Source organism: Sitophilus oryzae, unplaced genomic scaffold (genome assembly GCF_002938485.1).
Source record: "Sitophilus oryzae breed Bouriz unplaced genomic scaffold, Soryzae_2.0 scaffold_1689_pilon_pilon, whole genome shotgun sequence".
Taxonomy (NCBI): domain Eukaryota; kingdom Metazoa; phylum Arthropoda; class Insecta; order Coleoptera; family Curculionidae; genus Sitophilus; species Sitophilus oryzae.
Window position 1 is genome coordinate 3,506 of NW_022146378.1, and position 14,290 is coordinate 17,795.

The 14,290-nt window shown below is 33.8% G+C and overlaps 1 protein-coding gene across 2 annotated transcripts; it reads left to right on the top strand.

The window, feature by feature from the left end:
- Positions 1–8,969: 8,969 nt before the first annotated feature.
- Positions 8,970–11,634, top strand: LOC115880975 (piggyBac transposable element-derived protein 3-like). 2 transcript variants are annotated; one of them, XM_030898321.1, is made up of 2 exons: positions 8,970–9,434; positions 9,495–11,634. In XM_030898321.1, exon 2 carries the CDS (start codon positions 9,670–9,672, stop codon positions 11,380–11,382), a length of 1,713 nt encoding a protein of 570 aa, XP_030754181.1. In that variant the 5' UTR covers positions 8,970–9,434; positions 9,495–9,669; the 3' UTR covers positions 11,383–11,634. The 2 variants fall into 2 exon arrangements, with proteins under 2 accessions (XP_030754181.1, XP_030754180.1); XM_030898320.1 differs by having other exon boundaries at positions 8,970–9,189.
- The last annotated feature ends 2,656 nt before the right edge of the window (positions 11,635–14,290 follow it).

Sequence of the window (14,290 nt, forward strand, 5' to 3'; positions counted from 1 at the left end):
ATTTATAGATGAAATCAGAGATGGAATCTATTTGGTCATTGTTTGATTACATTGCTCAACAGTGATATGATTCATTGTAAATATAAATAGGCTTATTTACCAAACAGTTATCAGTGATTTAAGTTAGCACCATTTAATATCGGCCTGACTTCCAGCAAGTAAAAATTTTACAACATAACATTCGATCAATAAATAATCTCAGTGTCGCTTAGTATTAAAACTTGGATACCCCTTGAGGCCTGTCGCTTCATTACAATTGAAAATATTTTTCAAAAACGGTTTGCAACTTAACACCCTGGCCTTGTTTGTCGTAGAATCTAAAACAGAACATAGGCAGTCGCAACACATCCATATTGAGCTTTCATTTGGGACACTCCATACCTTGTGTCATTTTAGTCTGTAGTTTTCTAATAGTTTTTCACGAACTCCAATTCATCGTTTAGCTGAAGCTACCTGTGTCGTAGTAACGACTCCTAATGCTTGATTTTGACACTTCGGTATCGATAGAAAATGACACTTAAAAATCTATTTGGTTAATCTAGAAAGTTAGCAGCTGTAAAGAAACAGCAATTTTGGTTGGCCTTTGGAAAAAGACTGTCTGTGCTGTGTCGCCTGGCTGAAGTTGCTCAAATCGGTCCATATCTCATATTTTCAGTCGAATGAGGGTGGCAGCTTGAAAAAATATACAGTCACCCTGGTTACACTTGGTATTGAATCAAATCGTCTGTGCTCAGTACTCAATTCGCAAAGAAATTTAAAATCGCTGGGGAACATTCGGTGAAATGCGAGTGATCAAAGACAATTAAACCAGACAGCCCATTTTAATAATTTCAGGGGAAATGGTTGCCAGCTTGCCGCAGCCTGGGGCAGCAAAGCCCACCTGGTCGTTTATGTAACTGTTATATTGAGAGAATTGAGGCTGGCACCACAGGCTGAAAAACTGGCTGCCTGTTATTGCAGTCATCCTTCAGTTTAATATACCATCATACTGATGCCTGTTTGGTTGGCGGCCAGTCTGCGCATGTGAACAAAAAAGTTATAAGGGTGAGCCACTGTTGAGATTGTATCCCGTATTGGTAGTATTATAATTATGAAGTTTTGTCACAGGCGCCAGCACTCAAAGTTATCACTGCCAAAGACGTATAATTAGGGCTTCCAAACCAGGATCCCGGTGTATGTTTATCCCCGAAATTCCGGGATCCTGAAAATACTCGAGGGAGAAAGCCCATTCGATTTGACAGTTAAAGATCAAATTTTATTTGTTTTCTCTACAATAATATCTAAAGCTTGCAGCTTAAATAGTTAGTCTGGTATCTTACTACTAAAATGATTTTTTACTTGTTTACTTAATAAAGTTTCTTTTCCTTCACTTTTTGACATATGTCCCTCGATTGCCTGTTAAGAGAAAAAAACTTTGTTCACACTTTTGTACCTCTGTTTTTCAGCTGAGTTATACTTTCCAAACTCCCCCAAAACCATGAAATCTGGAAAGCATAAACAGGATTTTAACTACTTTAGAAACGCTACAACTTTTATGAAGAATGCATTTTTTGTCAAAATCTTAATAATTAAAGTTTTTTCCTGTAAAACATTAACTGGGACATACTGTATATCAAAAGAAAAAGAGAAAAAGAGCTTTAATAAAATAGATGAAGAAAAGTAAAATTCATATTTAGTAAGTAAAAGAAATACAATTCTTGTTGCAAAGCAGATAAACAACATCTTTTAGAAATATAACTTTAGGATATTTGACGCTGCTTAGTATAAATAGTAAAATTGGATCTTGAAAGACTAAAGTGCATAAAGTCGAATCATTTTAGAATGGGCTTTTAAATTTTCAATATTTGGATCTCAGTGCTGAAGCCCCGGGATCCTTGAAGATGTGCCATTCATTTACGTGTCTTTTCAAGATCACTTATTTATACAAGCACATGCCCTTTCCGTGTTTGCTTTGCGGAAGACTGGTATCTTCGCCTCACTAAGAATTTTATTGTTTCCATCTATTTTAATAAAGCTCTTTTCACTTTCTTTTGATATATGTCCTCGGATTAAGATTTGATTGTAATGATTTCTTCATGTGCCTTGCTTGTTCTGGTTAACTTATATTTCTTCAGTTCATTAGCCGCTTGTGCAGCAGTCTGGAAAACATGTCGCAGCTGGCTTGCCCAGCTCCAATTAAGCTCGCAAAAATCCGCAACATATTCTTCGTTTTCATTCTTTTTGATAGATGACATCGGCATATTTTTGATGATTTAAAATGTTAAAAAGCATGACATTTATTCATCGCTGCTGAAAGGGTGACAACGGAAAATGATAACAGCAAATTTCAACAACAGCAAAAAATATGACGAAAATATACCAAAGAACGAAATGAATATATTATGCAACATAGAAACGCTTTTAGCTAGCATTATAAAAGTATTTACTAAATTTCGTATTTCGGATTGATGGGATGGCGTCCATCCCGATTTCACGATCCCGAAAATTGAAACTCGACGACTTTGAATCAGCAGCAAGAATATATCGCGGACCCCAAACAGCTTTATCAATTCTGCAGTACTGCTCCGCCGCCCGATGCCATCAATACGTTGCAGTCGCCCTCACCTAACTGCGGTAACGCCAGCCGCCAACAGGTTACCGTTCGCCGCAGGTGGTTGCGTTCGCCAGACGATCCTTCTGATGACGCGAACCAGAAGACGACGCACCTACCATCGCCTTCTCTACGCTGGTTGACGGGAAAATGGGTATCATTGTCGTTGCGCTGCCGGAACATCTCTGTGTTGATGGCGCGTATCACGGTCACGTTTCGTTAGTGCCGGCTGGCTGGTCGTGCCTGAATGATGTCGGAGAGGCTGGTGTGTGGCGAATCGAGGCGATGCCACCAGGGGATAAGTCGACGTCATCAAGTTAGATGTCGGACAGATCGGTTAATGAGGTTGCCGCCTTCATTGCCGTGTCGAATTTTCAATTTTGTTTTCATTTCGGTTTCAGTTTATGCATATCTAATGAAAATACATGGGTCAGGCTTTTCGCTTGAAGAATATTGATCTGATTGCCGCTTGGCGACATCATCAACTTACTTTTTGAATACGACCCGATTTTTTCACTTACCAGTCTTCATCACTTAAAACACCAGTATAGTCACTTTGATATTTGCCGACAGCCGTTCTCTATCACCAGATTTATGCAATTAATAAAATGCACACGGCATTTTATTGTTAGCAATTGCGCACCTCACCTCCATTTAACCGACTCTGGGATCTCTTACGGTTTTCCCGAAATCCCACAATAAGCTGCCCGAATCTCGAGCCAAATTTCGCAGCGGGATAGTTAAGAGGAAATACTTTACAATGTTTTCTTTTAAATTTCTTATTCCTGGGGCCTGTTCATTTCAAAAATGTCAGGTTGGGTATAGAGTAAATTATATTTTTCATCTGGGTCTGTTTCTTATTTATGTCGTGACATAGAACAGCTTTTGTATATTGTAAGCCTTATTTGAGTTTATATTTATTTCACTAATCACAATGATATTCACTTCCATATTATTTCAAATTGATAGTATGGCCCAGTGACGTTGCGCATATTGGCTTGGATGTACCTGTCGAGTCTTTCGATTTGCCCATGTCGAAGTTTCAGCAGCGTGGACAGATATTTTAGTGCGTCGTGGGCTCCAAGGAAAGTCATTTTTTGCTTCGCAGTCATGTTTCTATCATAATCGGCCCTAAAATAGCTTGCACTTACCATCCCTGTATATTACATTTTTTACAGCAGCGGTATTAATATTTTTGTAGTCTGCAGCACCACAGCAGTGGGGCCTTTATACATTCTGCATTTGTTCAGGGATCATCCTTATTGCCATTACCCAGTATGTTTCGGTTGGCATATGCTACCGAAGAGGCTGCGGCTCGGAGTTAGCTGTTTCATCAGCAGCAGCAACTTATCTAAATATTTGCTTGCTGGTCTTACCTGTCAGTCAAAACAGTTCTATGGTTTAGTGATTCGAATGAAAAAAAAAACAAAAAAAAATACAGGGTGTCTTAATAAGTCAATATTTTTAAATAAAAATAATGAACTTATATAATGTTCAAAATTGAAAATTTTTGGTTATAAAAAAAATAAAAACTTTAGTTAAAATTGTAATTCTTGAGAATATGGCAACAAAGGTAATATATTAAATTTACAAAAAAAAAAAAAAATATGATTTTTGCTTCAATTTTGAGAACCAATGATCTTTCTGATTTTCTTTCTTGCAAATTTAATCTACTACCTATATTGCCATATTATCAAGAAATTATAATTTAACTAAAAATAAAATTAAAAAAAAAAAAAAATTTTTCAATTTTTTTTGGCCACAGACGTGTTTATCGGATCGAAATATACTACCGCTAAAAATATTGGCCTTTATTAAGACACCCTGTATATGTTTTTGTTGCAAACTGAATGATCACGTATCAGTTCTCTATAGTGATTTAATTCAGTTCAAGCAAAACGGTCCATTGTTTCGTATACATGCAATGTTTTACTTTAAACGTTTTGATCGATGTAAAGCGCCATGCAGACCGGCCAAGTAAAATATTTAAAATTAAGTTCTCCTTTTTGCTGTCAGGACTAATCTGGTCTGAGTCTACTTCGTTTATCTAACTCCGAACCGCGTACCTCAGTCATATATGTAATGGCCAACCGAATTATACTACGATAATGTATGGGATGATTCCTAATTTGTTTCTAATAGATATTTCCAATTTTTTCAAATTACCACCCCGTGTAGCGCCAATTTTATTATTAACCTTTTGAAAAAAATGCAGTCTTTATAAAAATTTACTTGCTCTGATATAAGTTTAAGTAAAGGTTAAGTTTGCTTATTACTGAATAGTTAATAAAAAGGTATTAATATTTCATACCGCTTTAACGAAAAAAATAAAAAATATGAAAATAAGGTTGATGTTGAGTCTTTCAAATAAGTGCAAATATTTTAGGCCGTTATATCGTGATAGAAGAAACATATTTTTCTTTGAAATGTTTCCTTAAATTTTGACACGCACTAGATATCTGTATCCACGTATCTGTAACTCGACTATAGTAAATAAATCGAGAAAAGATTCTGACAGACGACATCCAGAAAATGACAGTAAATACAATATGCCTCTAAATAGGCCACTGTCACGCACCTCCCGTTGTACATATAATTAATTCTAGGAATAATATGGAAGTGAATATCGTTGTGATTGAAGTATTTGAAATAAATATAAACTCAAATAAGGCTTACAATATACAAAACTAATTTTTCATGTCTGACATGTAAAAAAATGTAGAAAATTAGTTGGTGTAGAAAACACGGTAGAAAATATAAAATTTTCTACCTACCCAACCCTGAATAGTGACTTGTTTTTGGAAATGTATGAACTAGTTTAACCATTTGAATAAGAAATTTTTTGCTAAAGAAAAGCATTGTCCTCAAAATGTTAATACTGAAAAGTATTTTCCCTTGTAAAGACTATCCGGGGCATACTGTACAGGGTGGCTCAATTCGACGCTTATTATTGATTTCTGAAACCGTAAGAGATACAAAATCGGTTAATGAGAAAGCGCAATTTGTTGCTCAATAAAATGCCGTATTGCATTTTTATTAATTTTTTTTGCATAAAAATATTCTGGTGATGGAAATTTCTGTACGAAACGTCGGCAAACATCAAAGTGACTATATATAGTGTTTTAAGAGTGATGAAAAAAAAAAAAAAAAAAAAAAAAAAATCAGGTCCGTATTTAAAAAATTGTTGATGATGGTCGCCAGAAGCCGAACCGTCAGAGTCCAATATTTAATCAATACAGAGTTATAGAGCGAAAACGTGGCCGCGAAAACAGAAGCTTATTTCGTTATCTTGATAAATAAAGCCAGGAAACAATAGAAACAAAATTGAAAAATTCAAGCCACAGCATTTTATTGAGCATCAAATTGTGCAACCTCCATTTAAACGGATCCTGTATTTCTTACGGTTTCCGACATCCCAATGATGAGCGTCGAATTCGAGCCACCGCCCCTGTCCCCGCGAACCGCCGCGTCGCTCAAGAGAGAAGAGAGAAGTCGGTCACAGCAGAAGACGCGGCGTTGGTACTACCGGCGAGGCGGTCGGCGGTGCTGCAAAGTGACGGCGGCGCCGAAGAGGTCAGCCGAGAGGTCGAAGCGGTACCGCGGACAGGTAGGTGAAAAGGGCGGCTACAGAGGGCGACGGGCTTTACAGTATTATTAACATCGGGCGAGGTTTATGACGGAGAGTATATAGACGGTATATTCTTATACTGATTCAAAGTCATGTCGGGTTTCCAATTTTCGTGATCGGGATTCCGTTTTGAAATCCCGGGATAAGACGCTATAATCCCGGGATCTCAGGAGTGACTATCAGAATACGAAATTTAGTATAAAAAAAATACTTTTTTACATAAAATATTTTGCTTAAAAATAAAAAAGCGTTTCTATGGTACATAATATAATTTCAATTTCATTCTTTGGTATATTTTTTTCGTCATATTTTTTGCTGTTGTTAAACTGCTGTTAAAGTATCACATTTTCCGTTAACTACTACCACCCTTTCCGTAGCATTGAACTAAGTAAATTTTGTGCTTCTTTATAACATTTTAAATCATCAAAAAATGTGACATTAATTAAAATTCTATCAACAATAATCTATCAAAGAATGAAAACGAAATTATATTACCATAGAAACGCGTTTTTAGGACTTAATTTAGACTAGGTAAAAATTCAACTACATTTTCATGTTTTTTCCAAATTTCTCTAAAACGGTATGGAAATTTGGAAAAGTATAAACAGGATTAACCATTTTAGAACAAGCAAGAATTTTTATGAAGAATGCATTTTTGTCAAAATCTTAATAATTAAAAAGTTTTTTTCCTATTGTAAAGACAATCCGGGGACATACTGTATATCAAAAAGAAAAGTGAGAAAAGAGCTTTATTAAAATAGATGAAACAAAGTAAAATTCATATTTAGTAAGTAAAAAAATACCAATTCTTATTGCACAACAGATAACAAACACGGAAATATAACTTTTAGATATTGACGTTGCTTAGTATAAATAAAATTTGATCTTTGAAAGACTAACATGTATAAAGTCGAATCATTTTAGATTGGGCTTTTAAATTTTTCAATATTTTCGGGATCCCGGAATTTCGGGGATAAACATGCACTGGGATCCCGAGATCCCGGTATTGGAAACCCTAATTATACGTCTTTGGCAGTGATGGCGAACCTATGAGACGCTGACGAGCCCATTTTTGGTGACACGCATCTTCAAAGATAAAAAATTTCATTATTCAAATAATACTACCAATACGGGATACAATCTCAACAGTGGCTCACCCTTATAACTTTTTTTATTTTTTCACATAAAAAAACGAGATTTGGTATATTAGGATATGACATCAATTAGGATTGATTGACATATTCAACTGAAGGGATGGCTGCAATAACCAGGCAGCTCCAGTTTTTTCGAAAATGAGATTTTTAATGAATTACCCTTTAAAAAAATTGGCCGATCGTTTCCTGCAACAATCAGTTCTCTCAATATAACAGTACATAAATAGCGACGTTAGTTGGAGCTGCCTTGCTCTGGGTTTGCGGCAAGAACCGAGCAACTCTTTTTCGATTTCCCACAAATTTATTAAAATGGAGCTGTCTGGTTATTGCAGCCACCCCTTTAATTGTCTTTGATCACTTCCTGTTTCACCGGATATGACTACAACTTTTGATTTTTAAATGGCACCCTCGGTATTTTCTTACTTTATGAAGATTGAATTACTGAACAGATTGATTTGATTCGAAATACCAAGTGTGTAGTAACCAAATTGTTCGTAAAAAATGATTTTTTCAAATATGCTAATGAGCCACCCTCGTTTCATTTGAAAATATGAGATATGGTTAAAAATACGATTTGGGCAACTTTTAACCGGCCAGGAAAAGACACGAAAAACATTAGACGATCAAATCTATTTTCCAAGGCTTTAATTAAAAATTGCTGTTTTAACACAGCTATGGCACTCTAGATTGTAATTTAAAATAGATTTTTTTAAGTGTCATTTTCATCGAATAAAGCGAAAAAATATCGAGGGTGTCATTAAAATCAAACGTTATACAGGGTCGTCTACCACATACGACACGGAGTATTGTAGCTAAAACGATTAGATTTTTACAAATTGTAAGTTTTGGGTTCATTGAAGGACTATTAGAGCTACAATTTAAAAATATTTTTTACAAGATAAGAGTGTCCCAAATAAGTAAAACATATTATACGTATTTTTTTAAATGGAACACCCTGTATATTATTCTATTTTTAGATCACGATTAAAATAAAGGTAAATTTGATTAAGGTTTATCGCACTTAAACCAAAACCTGTTTTTGAAATATTTTCAATTTTATGAAATTGTAAAACATTTTAAGGCTACATTTCTCCAAGGGTATCAAAGTTTTTAATACTAAATATTTACTGAAGATTATTTATTGATCAGATATTATGTTGTAAATAATAAAATTTTTACTAGCTTATACAGAGTGTCCAAAAATTGATATTAAATAATTACTAGCTTTAAATCGCAATAACTTGTTTAATTTTAAATAGAACACCCTGTATATTTTATGTGAATCATATGCACAATTTAATTGTTCATCAAATTGTATTATGCGATTTTTACCCATCTCTTCAAGTTTTCGTAGAAAATGCATTTTCTTATAATTTGCACCTCATTAATCACTATACCCATGGAATATTTACATTTTATATTATTATTATTAAAGATGTAACAAATTTTCAAAGAGTATACAGACACTAATATTGTCATATAGTTCGCTTATTTCATTAAAAATAAAATAAAAAACTGTTTGGGAATATTTTTGTTAAAGAGGACTAATTAATATGATCCCAGTATTCAAACTATATTAATTGACTGTTTATGTTGTTAACCCAGATAAGCCTACCGTCCGTTTAAACATACACTTTACAAACTCTTGTAAAATAAAGATTCGGATATCCTTTGGTAGATGGCGCCACCAAGACAATAACCTGTTGATGTTTCTTCAGCAGATTTCCAATGAGTGGTTATTAGAGCGTGTTTTGAGCGCCAGAAATAATTTGTGAAATTTAGTGACTTCCAAGAGTAAAAAACATGGATAATTGGAGGTAAGAATTTTAGAAATATTATAATAATGAATTATTGTACATACCTATATTTACATTAGTTTGGAAGTATAGTTTTTGATTTAGGATCATTTAACCCAATAATTTTATTTTCTCATTGGTAACATAACCTCAAAGTGTGGTGTTGGTTTAAACATGCGGTAGCATAAAGAGGTATTATAATAGACAATATTTTTTTTCGCAACCACTAGGTTTATAATCGTCCAAAAATTCGAAAAAATTGCGCCGTAGTGTGTGTCTCTGTGTGGGTGTGTAAAAAAAATAAAAAATTGCTCTTTTGTTTGCAGGAAGTGGAAGAAGCCGCTAAAACTGCATGAGATTATAGAAGAGATTCAAAATTTGAGTGATGATACAGAAATACCTGACGGAATTGCTGTTTTTCCGCCAGATGGATGGAACACCGATGAGGATTCTGGCGACGAAAATACCGTTATCTTAGATAACCTTCCTGGGAGCCAGCTAATGGCTGATGCTGAAGTAATTTTTGATCGTCAGTCCCCTGATGGCGGGGAATGTGAAGGTGATAAAAACAGAGATGATATTCCATCAACATCTGTAAAACGTTTAAAAATGGCTGAAGATGCTGACTCTCTTTGCAATCCTACAGGGGTGTTTGAGGATAATCACTATGACTCCGAGGATGAACTTCCCTTGGCAACATATTTACCTGCCAATCAGCAACATGCATTGCCAAACAAGATGAGGAAAAAACCTTTATATACTTGGAAAAAAGAAGATATAAAACCTGACTTTTCAGACTGGAAAGAATATTATGGCCCGAAAAACTCTCTGTCGCCACTAGAAATATTTTCTTTGTTTATTGACGATGAAGTTGTTAATTTGATAACCGATTATTCAAATTTATATGCATCACAGCATAATCACGCAGGAGATATATCTGCAAATGAGGTCAGGACTTTTATAGGAGTGTTGCTTCTAAGTGGTTACAATCAATTCCCTAGAAGGGCTATGTACTGGGAGAATAGCGACGATGCTGGAAATAAATTGGTGTATTCTGCTATATCAAGAGATAGGTTTACCTATATTATGCAAAATATCCATACAAATGATAACACCTCCTTGGATCAAAATGATAAATTTTCAAAGATGCGACCATTATTTGATTTAATCAATAAAAAATTTCAGCTGTTTGCACCATTTGAAGAGTGTCATAGTGTAGACGAGTCTATGGTTCCTTACTATGGAGGTCATGGCTCCAAACAATTTATCCGGGGCAAACCCATCCGTTGGGGCTATAAACTATGGCAAGGAACCACAAGGCAGGGTTACATCGAATGGTTTGAACCTTATCAAGGTTCCAAAACACCACTACCTGAGAAATACCGACCGTTGGGTCTAGGAGCAAGCGTTGTTTTACAGTTCGCTGATGTTCTGCAATCGAATGATATTCAGCCCAACGCACCTTTTCACGTATTTTGTGATAATTTTTTTACCTCCTTGCCACTCCTAAGTGAACTAACAGCAAGAGGGTTGAAGTGCACGGGCACCCTTAGGGAAAATAGAATTTCCAGTTGTCCACTTAGAAATTCCAAGCTGATAAAAAAGGAAATCCGTGGTACATTTGAATATTCTTTGGAGAAAAGCACAAATGTCATAGTTTGTAAATGGAATGACAACAATGTTGTTACCATAGCGTCAAATGTCACATCGCCCCTTCCTACGCAGCCAGTAAAAAGATTTTGCCAAAGTAAGAAGAAAAATGTCAACATTGACCAACCTCATATGATCAAAAAATATAACGAGAGTATGGGAGGCGTCGACAGAGCTGATCAAAATATCAGCTTATACCGGATCGCCATTAGAGGAAAAAAGTGGTACTTTTGTTTATTGGCTCATTGCCTAGATATGGCAGAACAAAACGCTTGGCAGCTTCATAAACGCAACGGCGGGAATATGGATCATTTGACTTTTCGAAGATGTATTGCTGCTGCATTGCTGGAAACTTTTAAGAAAACAACAAAACGTGGCCCATCGAAGAAAAGTAAGAACAATCATCTAGAATCAAGATACGACAGGCTTGACCATCTGGTCATTTATCAAGAGAAGCAGACCAGGTGTGCCGTGTGTCACAAACAGGCAGCATTCCGTTGTGAAAAGTGCGATGTGGCACTTCATCCAAAAATTTGTTTCCTAAGTTATCACACTAAAGAATAAAAGTCTATTACAATTTTGTTTACTTTTATGTTGTCATTTCAATGTAAAATCAAATTGTATATCTAGATTTGGTTAAGTTGTAAAAGTAGTCCTAGTTCCTACCGTCCGTTTAAACATACACCTACTATCTTCAAATCTTTTATCTAAAATAAAAATATTTATAAGAAAAAAGTGTTTCAAATAGCTTATCTAAAACGCCTCTAAATTTTTATAAGGAAAAATGAAAATAAAAGTTTCAGTAATATCTGGGTTAATAATAATTGCTCCAAAACTAAAAACTGGAATTTGTGTGTATATTAGACACTGTCGTAAAAAGTAACACTTATAAATTTTATTTCATTTTTGACGAATGCTAATTTATAAAACAGAGACGATATTTTCAAAACTTATTATTATATTGATTTCCTGAGCTTCAAACTACACATTTATTGAATACTTTATTAATTAAAAGAATTTAAAAGTATGTAATTAACTAATTTTTGGTGGAAATAATGGTATATTTAATTGGTATACTTTACAAAGATTTAAATAGTCTTTGTATACAAATAAGCTTGCAATATTTACCACCTGTATATTTTGTACATATATGTTGCTTTAAAAATCTGAAATGTCAATATTCCATGGGTATAGTGATAAATGAGGTCTAAATTATAAGAAAAATGCATTTTCTACGAAAACTTGAAGAGATCGTGGTAAAAATGATATAATATAATTTGATAGACAATTAAATTGTACATCTAATTTCTAAAATATATAGGGTGTTTCGTTTAAATTAAACAAGTATTATCGTTTAAAACTAGTAATTATTTAATATAAATTTTTTTGACACTATATAAGCTAGTAAAAATGTTATTATTGCTACATAACATCTAATCAATAAATAATCTTCAGTAAATATTAGTATTAAAACTATGATACCTTTGGAGAAATGAAGCCTCAAAAATTTTGTCTGCAATTTCATAAATTGAAAATATTTCTGGGAAAAACGTAAGGTTTAAGTGTGATAAACCTTAATCAAATTTACCTTTATTTTGAATCGTAGAACTAAAATAGGATAATATACAGGGTGTTCCATTTAAAAAATACAACTATAATATTTTTTTACTTCTATTTGGGACACTCTGTATCTTGTAAAATATTTTTAAATTGTAGCTTCCATTAGTCCTTCAACGAACCCAAAACTTACAATTTGTAAAATCTAATCGTTTTGTTACAATACTCCGTGTCGTATGTGGTGAACAACCCTGTATAGTCATTTCCGGTGAAACAAGAAGTGACCAATAACAACTGAATACGTCAACCAATTCTAATTTATGTCATATACTAACATACCAAATCTCGTTTTTTTTTTCTGGAAAAATAAAGAAGTTATAGAGGCGAGGAGGCACTTTTTTGAGACGCACCCGGTATACAATCTTTTGTTTATACGGTGGTACTGCTTTCGTTTCATAAAGCAACATTCAAAAAATATTAAAGCACGCCGCATCACCAAACGACCGTAAAGGTATCATCCTTTCAACGACTGTCCTTTTCAACTTCGCGAAGTAGTACCTCGTCCAATAAAATCGCAAACGATCCGAGATCGATTTACATCGAGGCGCCGTTTTCCATTTTTATCGCTCCAATTAAGTCTTCTGATATCGCGTTACGTTTAACCGAATGGTTTTATTAGAATTGTATGGGGCACTAAGTCTGGCGGATCGGACGGACGTACCACGACAATGTCCAATTGAAAATCGTTTACTTTTAAACGGTTTCATATCGCTGCGCTCTACAACTCGGCAGCTCCATGAATATGAATACGATCTTTTTCATTTATCATGACTTAATTTATAGTTTCTTGTTTCTTTCGTAGGCTTGCTTCTGTGTTTTTTACATTGTTTTAATTGTTACTTTTGTAATGCTATTTTTATCATATTTAGATCTTTTTCTTTCCCGTTTTTAGTGAATTTGTTTTGTGTTTTTCGTTATGAGTGTTTCTTATTTTTTAAGATTTTATTTTTATCGTTAACAGCGTCTTACTCAGACGAATAATATACAAGGTGTTTCAAAAATATGTCCCATATTTCGTGGGGAGCTTCCTCAGGTAAAAATAAGATTTATTTTTTACGAGCATATCTACAGAGGTCCGATTCTGCTTTTTTGTAGCTACAGGGGGTTAAAGTCTTCATTTTTTCGAGTTATTATATTTTTTTCCAAGTATTTTTAATGATTAGAATAAATTGAATTTATTTATAATTAATTATCAATTAATAAAAAGAAAAAAAATTAAGGTTAAAAGTTACTATAAGTGCGTCATATTCTAATGCTAAAAAAGTTGACAGATTCACCATGTATCTTGATATTTTGTCGATTTCGATCTCTTTAATGAGATAAACGGAGAAATTGATTTTATCTTCACAATTAATAAAACTATAGTTTATTATTGTAATATATTTATTTCCATATTTTTGTAGGTACATAGAATTTAAAGAATGTTGTTTTTATTGTAGTTCTGCGATATATAAAATATTATTTAGATAGTAAGACACAGTTTCTTTGTAGAGTTTATACCAACTATTTTAAACATTATTAAAATATAGTTAGTACCAAAATATACATAAAGTTTGATTTCCACTCAACCAGCGAGTATTCCACAAATATTAAATTTTATATGACTGATTTTTAATGCTACCTATAGCAAGTTCCAAAAAATGGTATTTAAGATAACTACAAAAGACCTATTTTTTAGAGGTTTTGACATCCTGCAACTTTAAAACTAAGCATTTCTAATGCAACACTCATGTTTATAGGGACTTTTTCATATTTTTTAATCAGTACTTATTTAACACTCTAGCCAGTTAATGACATTAAAAAAATGTAAAGGTTGCTATTAGACTTGGATTAAGGCAAATTAATAAAATTGTGT